General features: G+C 37.1%; 1 protein-coding gene across 8 annotated transcripts in view; it reads left to right on the forward strand.

The window, feature by feature from the left end:
• CEP290 (centrosomal protein 290) overlaps positions 1-13863 on the forward strand; it is a 95905-nt gene that overhangs the window by 65245 nt on the left and 16797 nt on the right. For 7 of the 8 annotated variants that reach the window (XR_003511281.1, XM_027543205.1, XM_027543207.1 and 4 more), the window contains exons 39-44: positions 739-960; positions 1807-1929; positions 2556-2701; positions 3027-3182; positions 9142-9265; positions 13411-13545. Coding sequence is in view for 7 of the 8 variants with exons in the window: in XM_027543205.1 (XP_027399006.1) it covers positions 739-960; positions 1807-1929; positions 2556-2701; positions 3027-3182; positions 9142-9265; positions 13411-13545 (906 nt within the window). In the remaining variant the exon portion in view is untranslated. Of the gene's footprint in view, positions 1-738; positions 961-1806; positions 1930-2555; positions 2702-3026; positions 3183-9141; positions 9266-9719; positions 10482-13410; positions 13546-13863 lie in introns of those variants that run through there. The other variant, XM_027543208.1, reaches the window with a different exon arrangement.

A 13863-nucleotide genomic window follows, 5' to 3' on the forward strand; every position in this document is an offset into this window, starting at 1 on the left:
CCCTGTGATGATCAGTCCCTTTTTCTTTGTCTGAAATTTCTGCTCTGAATTCCTTAAATACTTCCAGTCATTTTTCTTGAAACCATTTTTGACTTTTCCAAGGGAGTTTGTATTTTGTGTAATTGCTATAATACCACTAATTTCCTATTAGGGCTATTGGTAATCCCTTTGGGCCTGTAATAATTTATTCAACAAAACATATATTAAGGACCAATAATCCTATCAATGTTGCTATCTAGGACAGCTTGGAACTCCTTTCTAGTGGCTTATGTATACTGTCTAGTATTGTGAGCTGCCCTTTTATGTCTTGTCTTTACAAAAGATTACAAACTACTAAAAGATTTTTGTTTTATGCTGTTCTTAGGCTTCACAGTGTTTGGAAAAAAAAAAAAAAACGCCTTATACAGTGATATTTACTTGTTTTTCTAATAAATTAATTCAGCCAAAGTGAAACATTTGCTTAGTTGATGAAATTTTGGTTCTCGGTGTTTGCTGAAGATGAATTGCTTTAGACCGTTTTTTCATGTTTTGTTTTTTCCCTTAAAGTAGACTTAATTCATTAGAAATGAGGATAGAAGAATTTATGTAGTTTTTGGTGGGTTTTTTTGTATGTGTGTCCTTAAAAATTTAGATTGAAACTTTATTAGTAAGTATTAGTGGTGTACTTTATTATTATTGCTTTTATCATTGATATTTGCTGAAGATTCATGATTTACACCTTTCTTTATCTTATATTAGTCGCAAATTGAAGATTTAAATGAAAATATTTTAAAACTTAAAGAAGCTCTTAAAACAAGTAAAAACAGAGAAAACACACTAACTGATAATTTGAATGACTTAACCAATGAACTGCAAAATAAACAAAAAGCCTATGGTAAAGTGCTTAGAGAGAAAGATGCAGTTGATCAAGAGAATAATGAACTGAAGAGGCAAATTAAAAGATTAACCAGTGGATTACAGGTAATCTTATTTGTGATAATGTTTTGATTTACAATAAACAGGTAGTAGTTTATTTCCACTTTTTCATTTTATCTATAATATTTGCGAAGAGTTGACTCATTGGAAAAGACTCTGATGCTGGGAGGGATTGGGGGCAGGAGGAGAAGGGGACGACAGAGGATGAGATGGCTGGATGGCATCACTGACTCGATGGACGTGATTCTGAGTGAACTCCAGGAGTTGGTGATGGACAGGGAGGCCTGGCGTGCTGTGATTCATAGGGTCGCAAAGAGTCAGACACGACTGAGCGACTGAACTGAACTGATAATATTTGCTGAAACTAGTTTTCAAATCACTTTGATTAATGTAGCCGCTAATTCCTTCAGTGACCTCTATTGTATTTGTAGTTTTAAAGTAGCATATCTTATTAAAATATAGAAGTAGTTACCATGTTATGCTTAAATATCAACAGTGTCATTTAGAAAGTATGGTTAGCTGTAGTCTCAAAGTTTCTACAGTTGGAATATTTATTGTGTATTTTGTTTGATACTTTTATGCTTGTTTAATGTAAAACTGCTGCAGCTATTGCTGCTCCTAAGTTGCTTTAGTCGTGTCCGACTCTGTGCGACCCCATAGACGGCAGCCCACCAGGCTCCCCCGTCCCTGGGATTCTCCAGGCAAGAACACTGGAGTGGGTTGCCATTGCCTTCTCCAATGCATGAAAGTGAAAAGGGAAAGTGAAATCACTCAGTCGTGTCCGACTCTTCGCGACCCCAACGACTGCAGCCTATCGGGCTCCTCTGTCCATGGGATTTTACAGGCAAGAGTACTGGAATGGGGTGCCATTGCCTATATCTTGTTTTTTAGGGCAAACCTTTGATAGATAACAAACAAAGTTTAATTGAAGAACTCCAAAAGAAAATTAAAAAGCTAGAAAGCCAACTGGAAAGAAAGGTGGATGAAGCAGAAATGAAACCTATGAAAGAAAAGGTATGTGAAGAGATGTACTGATATGTTTAAGGCAGTGATAGTTAAATGTGTAGTTGAAGACTAGATAATTTGTTCATCTGTGGACCTGATACATATACCATAAGTGGTACTGGGTAACATAGAGGCATTCAAGACAAGTGTCTGTCCTTTAGGAATTTACTGGTCTACTTGAAGAGATACCAGTAAGTCTTCATCAGAAATTACTCTTCTTTCTGACATTACAGTACATCCAAAATGCCTTTATACCCTATGTATTCAGCTGTATTTATCACTTTTCCCAGTGTAATTGTTTATATAGATTGGTTTGTGCAGACCTTTGGGAAAGAAATCTGGGCATTTTTATCCTTACTTCTTGACCCAGATGTGTCCTATTTAATCCTTCAGTGGACTGGATTATTATTTCAGAGTAAATAGAGGGACTTGGATATATTCAGTGTTTACAGTAACAGTCAATAACCAACCCACTCATAAATTGATTCTGTAGTGTGAAAATAGCCTGAAATTTTCTTACAAGTTAACTAGTATTTTGTAGTAAAAAAATTACTGATAGAAATAGTCCAAAGAAGAACTCAAATTGGTTAAAATCCATGTGATTAAACTTGTAAATAATTTGTTATTACTTACAGAGTGCCAGAGAAGAAGTAATTCGGTGGGAAGAAGGTAAAAAATGGCAAACCAAAATAGAGGGAATTCGAAACAAGTTAAAAGAGAAAGAGGGGGAAGTCTATATTCTAACAAAGCAGTTGACTACTTTGAAGGATCTTTTTGCCAAGTGAGTTTAATGTAAAACTAATTAATTATGTATACTTTTTCATTTACCTGAAAGTTACATAGTTTTTGTGTACTTGCTAAAATGAGAAATTCTCTAGCTTTATCATTTATTATCTATATTTCACTTTTTATTTTTTTTTAAATATGCGTTAAATATATTTTAACAATTTCTAAGTGAAATTTCTTTAATTTAGCTCATAGCAAATAGAGAATGATCTGGTTTTTGTACATACGTACGTCTTATAATAAGGAAGCTACAATTTAATAAATTGAACAAACCAAACAGTGGATGGTACATTTTCATGATTCTGTATTAAATCCCACAGAGCTGATAAAGAGAAACTTACCCTGCAAAGGAAACTAAAAACAACTGGCCTGACTGTTGATCAGGTTATGGCAGCGCGAGTGTTGGAGTCAGAAAAAGAGTTAGAAGAATTAAAAAAGAGAAATCTTGACTTAGAAAATGACATATCATATATGAGGTAAGCTAATACATTAAAATGCAGAAGCATATAACCATACATATACCATAAGTGGTACTGGGTAACATAGAGAAGTTCAAGACAATTCCTTTAGGAATTTACTAGTCTACTTGAAGAGACAGCAGTAACTCTTAGTCAGAAATTACTAAGCATGGCCCCGCACATCAGAACTAGACCAGGTTTCCACCACAGTCAGTCTCTCGCATTAGGAAGCTTCCAGAAGCCCCTTATCCTTATCCCTCAAAGGGCAGACAGAATGAAAACCACAATCACAGAAAACTAATCAAACTGATTACATGGACCGCAAACTTGTCTAACTCAATGAAACTATGAGCCATGCCATGTAGCGCCACTCAAGACAGACCAGTCAAGGTGGAGAGCTCTGACAAAACATGCTCCACTGGAGAAGTCAGTGGCAAACCACTTCAGTATTCTTGCCTTGAGAACCCTATGAATAGTATGACAAGGCAAAACGATAGGACACTGAAAGATGAACTGCCCAGGTTGGTAGGTGCCCATATGCTACTGGAAAAGAACAAAGAAATAACACCAGAAAGAATGAAGAGACAGAGTCAAAGCAAAAACAACGCCCAGTTGTGGATGTGACTGGTGATGGAAGTAAAGTCTGATGCTGTAAGAAACAATATTGGATAGGAACCTGGAATGTTAGGTCCACGAATCAAGCTACATTAGAAGCGGTCAAACAGGAAATACAAAGGGTGTACATCAACATTCTAGGAATCAGTGAACTAAAATGGACTGGAATGGGTGAATTTAACTCAGATAACCATTATATCTACTACTGTGAGCATGAATCCCTTAGAAGAAATAGAGTAGCCATCATAGTCAACAAAAGAGTCCAAAATGCAGTACTTGGCTGCAATCTCAAAAACGACAGATTGATCTCTGTTCGTTTCCAAGGCAAACCATTCAATATCACAGTAATCCAAGTGTGTGCCCTAACAAATAATGTTGAAGAAGTTGAAGTTGACCGTTTCTATGAATACCTACAAGACCTTCTAAAACTAACACCCAAAAAACATGTCCTTTTCATTATAGGGGACTGGAATGCAAAATTAGGAAGTCAAGAGATACCTGGAGTGACAGGGAAGTTTGGCTTTGGAGTACAGAATGAAGCAGGACAAAGGCTAACAGTTTTGCCAAGGGAACACACTGGTCATAGCAAACACCCTCTTCCAACAACACTAGAGAAGACTTTACACATGGACATCACTAGATGGTCAGTACCGAAATCAGATTGATTATATTCTTTGCAGCCAAAGATGGAGAAGCTCTATACAGTCAGCAAAAACAAGACTGGGAGCTGACTGTGGCTCAGATCATGAACTCCTTATTGCCAAATTCAGACTGAAATTGAAGAAAGTAGGGAAAACCACTAGACCATTCAGGTATGACCTAAATCAAATCCCTTACGATTATACAGTGGAAGTGATAAATAGATTCAAGGGATTAGATCTGATAGAGTGCCTGAAGAACTATGGACGGAGGTTCATGACATTGTACAGGAGGCAGTGATCAAGACCATCCCCAAGAAAAATGCAAAAAAGGCAAAATGGTTGTCTGAGAAGGCCTTACAAATAGCTGTGAAAAGAAGAGAAATGAAAGGCAAAGGAGAAAAGTAAAGATATACCCATTTGAATGCAGAGCTCCAAACTATAGCATGGAGAGATAAGAAAGCCTTCCTCAGTGATCAATGCAAAGAAATAGAGGAAAACAACAGAATGGGAAAGACTAGAGATCTCTTCAGGAAAATTAGAGATACCAAGGGAACATATCATGTAAAGATGGGCACAATAAAGGACAGATATAGTATGAACCTAACAGAAGCAGAAGATATTAAGAGGTGGCAAGAATACACAGAAGAACTATACAAAAAAGATCTTCATGACCCAGATAACCACGATGGTGTGATCATTCACCTAGAGCCAGACATCCTGGAATGCAAAGTCAAGTGGGATTAGGAAGCATCACTATGAACAAAGCTAATGGAGGTGATGGAATTCCAGTTGAGTTATTTCATATCCTAAAATATGATGCTATTAAAGTGCTGCACTCAATATGCCAGCAAATTTAGGAAACTCAGCAGTGGCCCCAGTTCTGGAAAAGGTCAGTTGTCATTCCAGTCCCAAAGAAAGGCAATGCCAAAGAATGTTCAGACTCCCACACAATTGCACTCATCTCACATGCTAGCAAAGTAATGCTCAAAATTCTGCAAGTGAGGCTTCAACAGCACATGAACCAGGAACTTCCAGATGTTCAAGCTGGATTCAGAAAAGGCAGAGGAACCATAGATCAAATTGCTAACATCTGTTGGACCACACATAAAGCCAGAGATTTCCAGAAAAACATCTACTTCTGATTTATTAACTATGCCAAAGTCTTTGACTGCATGGATCACAACAAACTGTCCAAAATTCTTAAAATGATGGGAATACCAAACCTCCTTACCTACCTCCTGAGAAATGTGTTTGTAGGTCAAGAAGCCACAGTTAGATCTGGACATGGAACAACAGACTGGTTCCAGATAGGGAAAGGGCTACATCAAGGTTGATATTGTCCCCCTGCTTATTTAACTTATATGCATGTGAAATGCCAGGCTGAATGAAGCACAATCTGGAATCAAGATTGCCAGGAGAAATATCAATAACCTCAGATATGCATATGACACCACCCTTATGGCAGAAAGCGAAAAAGAACTAAAGAGCCTCTTGATGAAAGAGAGTGAAAAAGTTGACTTAAAACTCAACATTCAGCAAACTAAGATCATGGCATCCGGTCCCATAACTTCATGGCAAATAGGTGGGGAAACGATGGAAACAGGAAGAGGCTTTATTTTTGGGTGCTCCAAAATCACTGCACATGGTCACTGCAGCCATGAAATTAAAAGACGCTTGCTCCTTGGAAGAAAAGCTATGGCCAACCTAGATAGCATATTAAAAAGCTGAGACATTACTTTGCCAACAAAGGTTCATCTAGTCAAAGCTTTGGTTTTCCCAGTAGTCATATATGGATGTGAGAGTTGGACCAATAAGAAAACTGAGCGCCGAAGAATTGATGCTTTTGAACTGTGGTGTTGGAGAAGACTCTTGAGAATCCCTTGGACTGCAAGGAGATCCAACCAGTCCATCCTAAAGGAAATCAGTCCTGAATATTCATTGGAAGGACTGATGTTGAAGCTGAAACTCCAGTAGTTTGGCCACCTGATGTGAAGAACTGACTCATTAGAAAAGACCCTGAGCTGAGAAAGATTGAAGGCGGGAGGAGAAGGGGACAACAGAGGAAGAGATTGTTGGATGACGTCACCAACTCGATGGATATGAGTTTGAGGACGCTTTAGGAGTTGATGATGGACAGGGAAGCCTTATATGCTGCAGTCAATGGGATCTCAAAGAGTCAGACACGGCTGAGTGACTGAACTGAACTGAAAATGTTTTATCTTAAGCTTGAGTTCTGGTTTTTCTTTTCCCATGTGAGTAGAGATGTTTCTGGTTCTTTTTACATCACATAATACAGATTATATTATTGAGCTTCTGAACATTATATTCTGCAACTCTGGATCTTGATTGAATTCTGTGGAAAATGCAGTATTTTTGTTTTACCAGGTCTAGATAGTCTCTGGAGAAGGAAATGGCACCCCACTCCAGTACTCTTGCCTGGAAAATCCCATGGGCGGAGGAGCCTGGTAGGCTGCAGTCCATGGGAACGTGAAGAGTTGGACACGACTGAGCGACTTCACTTTCTCTTTTCACTTTCATGCATTGGAGAAGGAAATGGCAACCCACTCCAGTGTTCTTGCCTGGAGAATCCCAGGGACGGGGGAGCCTGGTGGGCTCCTGTCTGTGGGGTCGCACAGAGTTGGACACGACTGAAGCAACTTAGCAGATAGGCTCAGCCTCATTTTTTAACCTGCTTTCTGTGGGCTGTGGTTCCAGTACCATTTTCAAAACTTTTACAGTGCTCTTTTGCTTTGTTCTGCCTGAGCACTTCCCTATTGACAGTCTGGTATGTCGGCTGTCTTCTGTTAGGTCAGTTTTCAGATTCTTTAATGTTCAGATTAGGATCAGATGCATACATGCGTGCTCAGGAGTGAGCTCAGTACTTCATTAACTACTTTATAAGATTCCTTTCTAGAGCTCTTTCCTTCTGTCATCTCACTGATGCATTTGGTTTCCTCCGGCTCCCCTTTTTGGTTGTTATTGTTTCATCACTAAGTTGTGTCCAGTTCTTTACAACACCGTGAACTGTAGCCCACCAGGATCCTCTTTCCATGGGATTTCCCAGGCAGGAATACTGGAATGGGTTGCCATTTCCTCCTCCAGGGGATCTTCCTGACCCAGGGATTGAACTTGTGTCTCTTGCATCACAGGCAGATTCTTTAATGCTGAGCCACCAGGGAAGCCCCCCTTTTTGGTCTCTAGGGCAAAAGACCTGAGGCTTTAGTTGCCCGTTATACTGTGCACTTCAGCCATTGTGCTCTTGTCTGCATCTAAGCCAGCAGCAGGAGAGCAAAAAAGGGGACATGTGGTGGTGGGGTCCCTACTTTGCCTTCCCCCTTTACTAATCACAGCTCTACCAATTGGAGGAGATTCCTCTCCCTAAAAATTTCGGCTCCTTTGAATTTCCTTTGCAGCCTTTGCCACCACTGCCTTGGGATTGCCTGAGGGTTGAGATAGGAGAGTGCATAGGAGAGAAAAATAAGGAGGGATTTTTGCAGTGCCTAAGAGTATTAAGTGTTCTTAAGGGCCCTTGCTCCTGCTGAAGCTAGAACTTGAAGCTTTGCTGATGCTCATCTTCATGTTTCAAGCTGTGTTGTATTGAGGCTAGGAAATACTAGAGGAAAGGAAGAGGTAAATTCATCACCTGTGTGCTGATATTTCAAATTCCAGAACTTTATCCCAGTCTGTAAAATATTTACTTTTTAAAGTCCTCATGAGCTACCTATATTCCATTTCCTTCCCTCCTAAATGATTGTTTCTTAAATTCTTCAGAATTTTCCTTGATGGTGAAGAACAAAGTGATTGAAAATTTTTTATTCGCTTTGACACCTGTTAGAGCCACTGTCTGGATCTAGCTTCCTTGTTTTTCTTAGTCTAAGCATATATTCAGAATAAAACCAAATCCTTTTATTCTTCTTTGCAGTTTTCAGAAGGATCAAAATATTTTACTTTTGAAACCTTCTAATACTTTTAGATATTTAATAGCTTCTTTTCTAGTATGAGCAGTATGACTCTATGTAGGCTGAAATAATTGAGAAGACTTTATAAAAGAGAACTTCAACTTGTCTTCTGTCTCAGTTCAAATGTGAATTTCTGAATTTTATGAATCACATGTAGCTATTAAAGGGAGAAAGGACATTCCAAGAAAATAGAACCCTAGCAGAGACATAGGGGCAGAAGTGATCTTTCTTGTGTGGGTAAGAGTGGATGTATTTTCCTCAGTAAGGGAAAACTCGTGGACAGCTGTGTTGAACAGATGTGATTGTGCCAGATAGTGGAGGGCCTTGTATATCATGCAGATGAGTATGAACTGAAAAAATAGATTATCTGGCACCACTAAGAACCTATTAAAATCCTTGAACTTTTTGAGAAGCACATGAATGTTATGAAATTATTATGTGATGTTTTAAAAATAGTAGGTATTTTTATTCAGTTATCTTACACAATCCCAAAATAGATGTATGTTCTTTACAAATGTTAATGCGTTTCTTTAAATCAAAATACGCTTTTTAACTCTTACTTTAAAGGAGGCCAGCCATGAAATCGTCTGTAGAGGATCATTTTATAGGATAGTCATATCCCAATTTAATTTTTGTATAGTTTTGAAGTTTTGTAGAATTTAAAATACGGTGTTAAAAATATATTTTTCTATATTTTAATGTAATAAAACAGAAAAGAGTTGGCAGTTTGAATAATAAAGAGTCTGTGATTATTGTTCATAGGTCTCATCAAGCTCTTCCTCGAGATTCTGTTATAGAAGACTTACATTTGCAAAATAAATACCTCCAAGAAAAACTTCATGCTTTAGAAAAGCAGCTTTCAAAGGATGCATATTCTCGGCCTTCAGTAAGTGCATATCTTTTCATTGTTTTAATTCTAAAGTTTAAAAGTGAAATAACTTCTGCCTTTATCTGACTAGAAATAGTAGATCCTTCTCATTAATATTAATATAATAAATCCAGCTTTTGTTTTTACTTGGTAAAGATATATGTTTTCTTTAATTCTTTTTACATAATATAAATTTGTGGTTCTTATGCTTTGCATAAAGGTTCATTACAAATGATTTCTGTAGATTTTAAATGTAGTTATGAGTTCTGTTGTGACAAGAACACATAGATAAATTAGGAAGATACATTATAACATTGTATCCATTTATGTGTGTGATACATTTCTAGTGTGTCTTTATAAAGTCTGATCAATGTAGAATTATTTGTTGTATCTTATTTTAAAACACTTGTGTGTTATATTTTTATTATTTTTTTCCTTTTCCTGTTTCTTTTCTTCTGTCTGCTTCAAGCAGAATGTGTTATGTGACACAACTACACTTTCTCCTCTTGCTGCCAGTGTTAATAAATACAGGCATAATATTTTTCACAAAAAGAACACTTTACACAGGAAACAAAACAATCGCATAACAGAACTCAGAATTAAAAATAAGAAAGAAATAGATGTTAGTGCCAACTTACATCATCAGGTACCTAGACATAATCTACAGTATTACAGTAATGAAGAAAAACACGAAGCAGAAGATATTGTAGATCCTACGGAGTTAAATAAATCAGAGTCAAGAACAAACAATACATCAAGTCTATTTAGGTCAACTGAAGGTACCTTGACTGATTTTAACCCCAATTTTGAAAATGATCCAAATTCTAAAGTTCAGAAAATTAATCAAGACTGTTGTGAAAATGATGAGCAGAAAGATAAAAACAGGGAAGAGAAAGCTAAGCAAGATGAGAAAGAAAAGGGACACCTAACTGAAGAAGTGAGTCACAGCAAGCACACGGATCCAGCAGAAGCTTCTGGGGAGGACCGTGGCTGGGCCACAGGGGTGGCTGCACTGAATCAGTGTGCTGAGGAGGGTGCACAGGCCCACCCTGAAACCAATGCGCCAGGCCAGCCAAGAAATGAAGCGGCCCAGCTCTGAGTACATGGCAGTCCTTTATTTCTCTGTTGGCTGAGTTTTCTTAGAGCAAGTAGCATATGCGTATGGTACAAATGGAAACAAATTGTGTCAGATTTGTAAAAAATATTAACTGTTAATAAACTTCTTAAACCCCAATATTTGACTGGTTCCTACTAAAACTTAGTGGTTGTGCATTTCTCTAATTCATTTGTGTATTCTCTGTTTTACTACTGGTATTCACTTAAAAAGTATTAGATAACTGAATAACAAAAATAAGGCCCTTTAGAAGTGTTTTGCCTTAGAAATTCCTAATTCAGCATGTTGTAAAATCTCACTGCAAGTCAAATTTCACTACAGGGAAAATATTAATAAAAATCTGTTATGATGCTCTGTAACATTCTAATATACATAGCAAGTTCCTTTGATGATCTTTTTGCTTTGTATTATAACAGATACTTTTTTATATATAATGAGAAAAGGGAGTTTATTTGTATTGCTTAGGTATAGTTCTCACAATACTCTGCAGAGAATTATTTCTGTTTTACTTGGGAAGCTTGGAGAAACATCTCTAGTGATCAAGAAGATGCAGAACTAGGATTTATATGGAGGTCTAATTCTAGTTAATGAACTTTCTACATATGCTCTACTTTTGGTCAATTTATATGGCAGTCCAGAGTAAGAAGTTCGTTCCGAGTTGAAATCAAATAGCATTCATTCATTTGTTCTTTCCTTTCCACCTTGGATATTCTAGTTACCTAAGTCCTCATTAAATTAGACATTTAAATTAAAAGAAAATGGGAAAAAATGACTTAATTCTTATTTCATTTCCTTTTTCAGGCATTTTTCACTTGATAATAAGTAATTGAGAATTTGAGACTTCCCCTGTGTATTATCTCTAACTCCCATCCCCTAAGAACTTGACTTTTAGCAGTGTATACCTTTTAATAAGATTCTCCTTCTACAGAACAATTTGTAAGTCTCCCTGAAATTGATTACACAAGAATTTTGTTTATTTTACTTTTATAGATGAGTTTACTAGAATTTTTCCCCCCAAATTTAAACAATTTCAGCTAGCACTTTTGTTTTCTGAGAATAGGAAGAAAAAAATGATCCACATTCACTTACTTGAATAATTGCATCTGTATTTTAGTGAGGAGAACTGTTGAAAAACTATCTTCATGTAAGATCAGATAGAATTAGTCTTTCCTGTGGGTGAAATGTATTATGTTTTATATCTATCAGTCAGGGGTACTGATTATCATTTATTAAATTGCTATTGTAGACTGAAGAGATGAAGTAAGGGAAACAGAAGGGCTCAGGAATAGGAAACTACAGCTTGCCATGTCTGAAGAGACCTTAAACCGTATCAGTGCCTTCACTTGTGAGATGTAGAAACAGAGGACCTTACAGGGGTTGGTTTTGCTTAGTGTTAACCTTAATAGTTACAGTTGGAGAAGGCAAGGGCACCCCACTCCAGTACTCTTGCCTGGAAAATCCCATGGACGGAGGAGCCTGGTAGGCTGCGTTCCATGGGGTCGCACAGAGTCAGACACGACTGAGCGACTTCACTTTCCTCACTTTAACCTTAATAGTAGTAGAACCAGAATGTAGACTTGGATTATCTGACAAAGTACGAACATATTGCTATAGTTTACTGACACCATGAAACATGTCTGTCTGCTTTTGCTTGCCACTGTGTATGTTCGTATGGACACACCTCTCAGACAGTTAGAAATCAGGTGGATGCATGCAGTGTTTCTGCCAGTGTTGTGTTGTGTTATATGCTCTCAGCTCAGAATCTCTTTACTTTTCTATATCCTATTCTCTAATTTCTTTACTTTAACTCTGTTTTACCTAAGAAAACTTACTCTTTTTTTTACTTTTTTTTTAACCAAAGAGTGAAAGTGTCAGAATGTATTTAACCTACTGCTAATTCAAATGATGTTACAGAGCCAGGTATAATAAATGTATTTACAGAATATTATACCTTAATAATGATGTATATAAGCATATAATATGATGATCATAATAATGTCTCTGGAATTACTGACTTGATAGTTAACCAAGCCAAGAGAATAGAATGGGAGAGAAAAAACTAAAACTAAAACTGTTCTGAGTGCTTTCACAACATTATCTCATATAATGCTCTTTAACAGTCTTATAAGTGGTAAAAAGTAGTAAAAAGTAACCAAACACAGATTTCTCTTTCAAATAACGTACAGTTTAGAATGAGAAATAAATATGAACATGGATAATAACCCCCCAAGGTGGATTCATGCCAAAACAAATGCAAATAAAGTGTTACTGGATTTCAGAGGAGGGAGTGATTATTTTAGCTCCAGGAATGAGGAATAGCTCTCTAAAGGAGGAAGGAATTGAGGCACTTTTTGTAGGCTTGTGTATTCATCTGCTATGGCAACCATAACAGAACACCACGGAGTTGATGGCTTAAGCAACAGAAATGTATTCTCACAGTTCTGAAAATCAGAAGTCCAAAATCAAGGTATTGGCAGAGTTGATTTCTTCTTTAGTCTTTGGGGAAAGGGTCCCTTCTTCTGGCTCATAGATGGCTAGCTTCTCCTTGTCTCTATAGTTACTCCCTTCTGTCTGTGTGTCAAATTTTGTTTTTGTGTGAGTACATCAGACATTGGATTAAGGCCCACCCTAGTGACCCTTTTTATCTTAATTATCTTATAGCCTGAAAAGGCCCTGTCTCCAAATAAAGTCATTTGAGGTACTGGGAATTAGAACTTAAACATACGAATTTGGGGGTTTGATGGGGGTTGGGGCACAATGCAATCTATAACAGTCTGATAACAATAACATTTTATTTTGGACTGAAAGAACCACAAATTATATGTGTGGACATCATTAAATCATATTGACTTTGTTTTCTGTATTAATTTCAAGAGACTGATTACCTTTTGTGAGTTTGTTTATGGTTGTTTTCTCTAGAGCTCTCCAATTTTCTCATTCTTTTGAGGAATAGCGTTCCCTTTTAGCATAGTGTTTTCTTACCCAGCATGTCTTATGCAGCTTTTATTTGCTACACCTTAAAAATACTCCTAACTTCATTTTCCTGAAGACTTCAGGAATAGATTCAGATGATCATTATCAAAGAGAACAGGAGCTCCAGAGGGAAAACTTGAAGTTGTCATCCGAAAATATTGAACTCAAATTTCAGCTTGAACAAGCAAATAAAGATTTGCCAAGATTAAAGGTAAATTTAATATTCTTTATTATAGTTAGAAAATCTAATGCCTGAAAACCTTTTTCTCCCTACTTAATTGTTATGTTTACTATGTTAGCTTATGAAGAAGCCAGAAACTCATATTCATAAAATATGGTAGCGTTTACACCTTCTGCATTCACTCATGTAACAGTTATTTGTTGAGGGCCTTCTTTGTATCAGGTACTCTTCTATGTGCTGGGAAACAGCCATCAGAAAAATCCTTGCACTTGTAGAGCTTATATTCCAGCAGGAAGGCTCATAATAGGTAAACATCACTATATTGTATGTCAGCGGACGTTAAATGCT

Source organism: Bos indicus x Bos taurus, chromosome 5 (assembly GCF_003369695.1).
Source record: "Bos indicus x Bos taurus breed Angus x Brahman F1 hybrid chromosome 5, Bos_hybrid_MaternalHap_v2.0, whole genome shotgun sequence".
NCBI classification, from domain to species: Eukaryota; Metazoa; Chordata; class Mammalia; order Artiodactyla; family Bovidae; genus Bos; species Bos indicus x Bos taurus.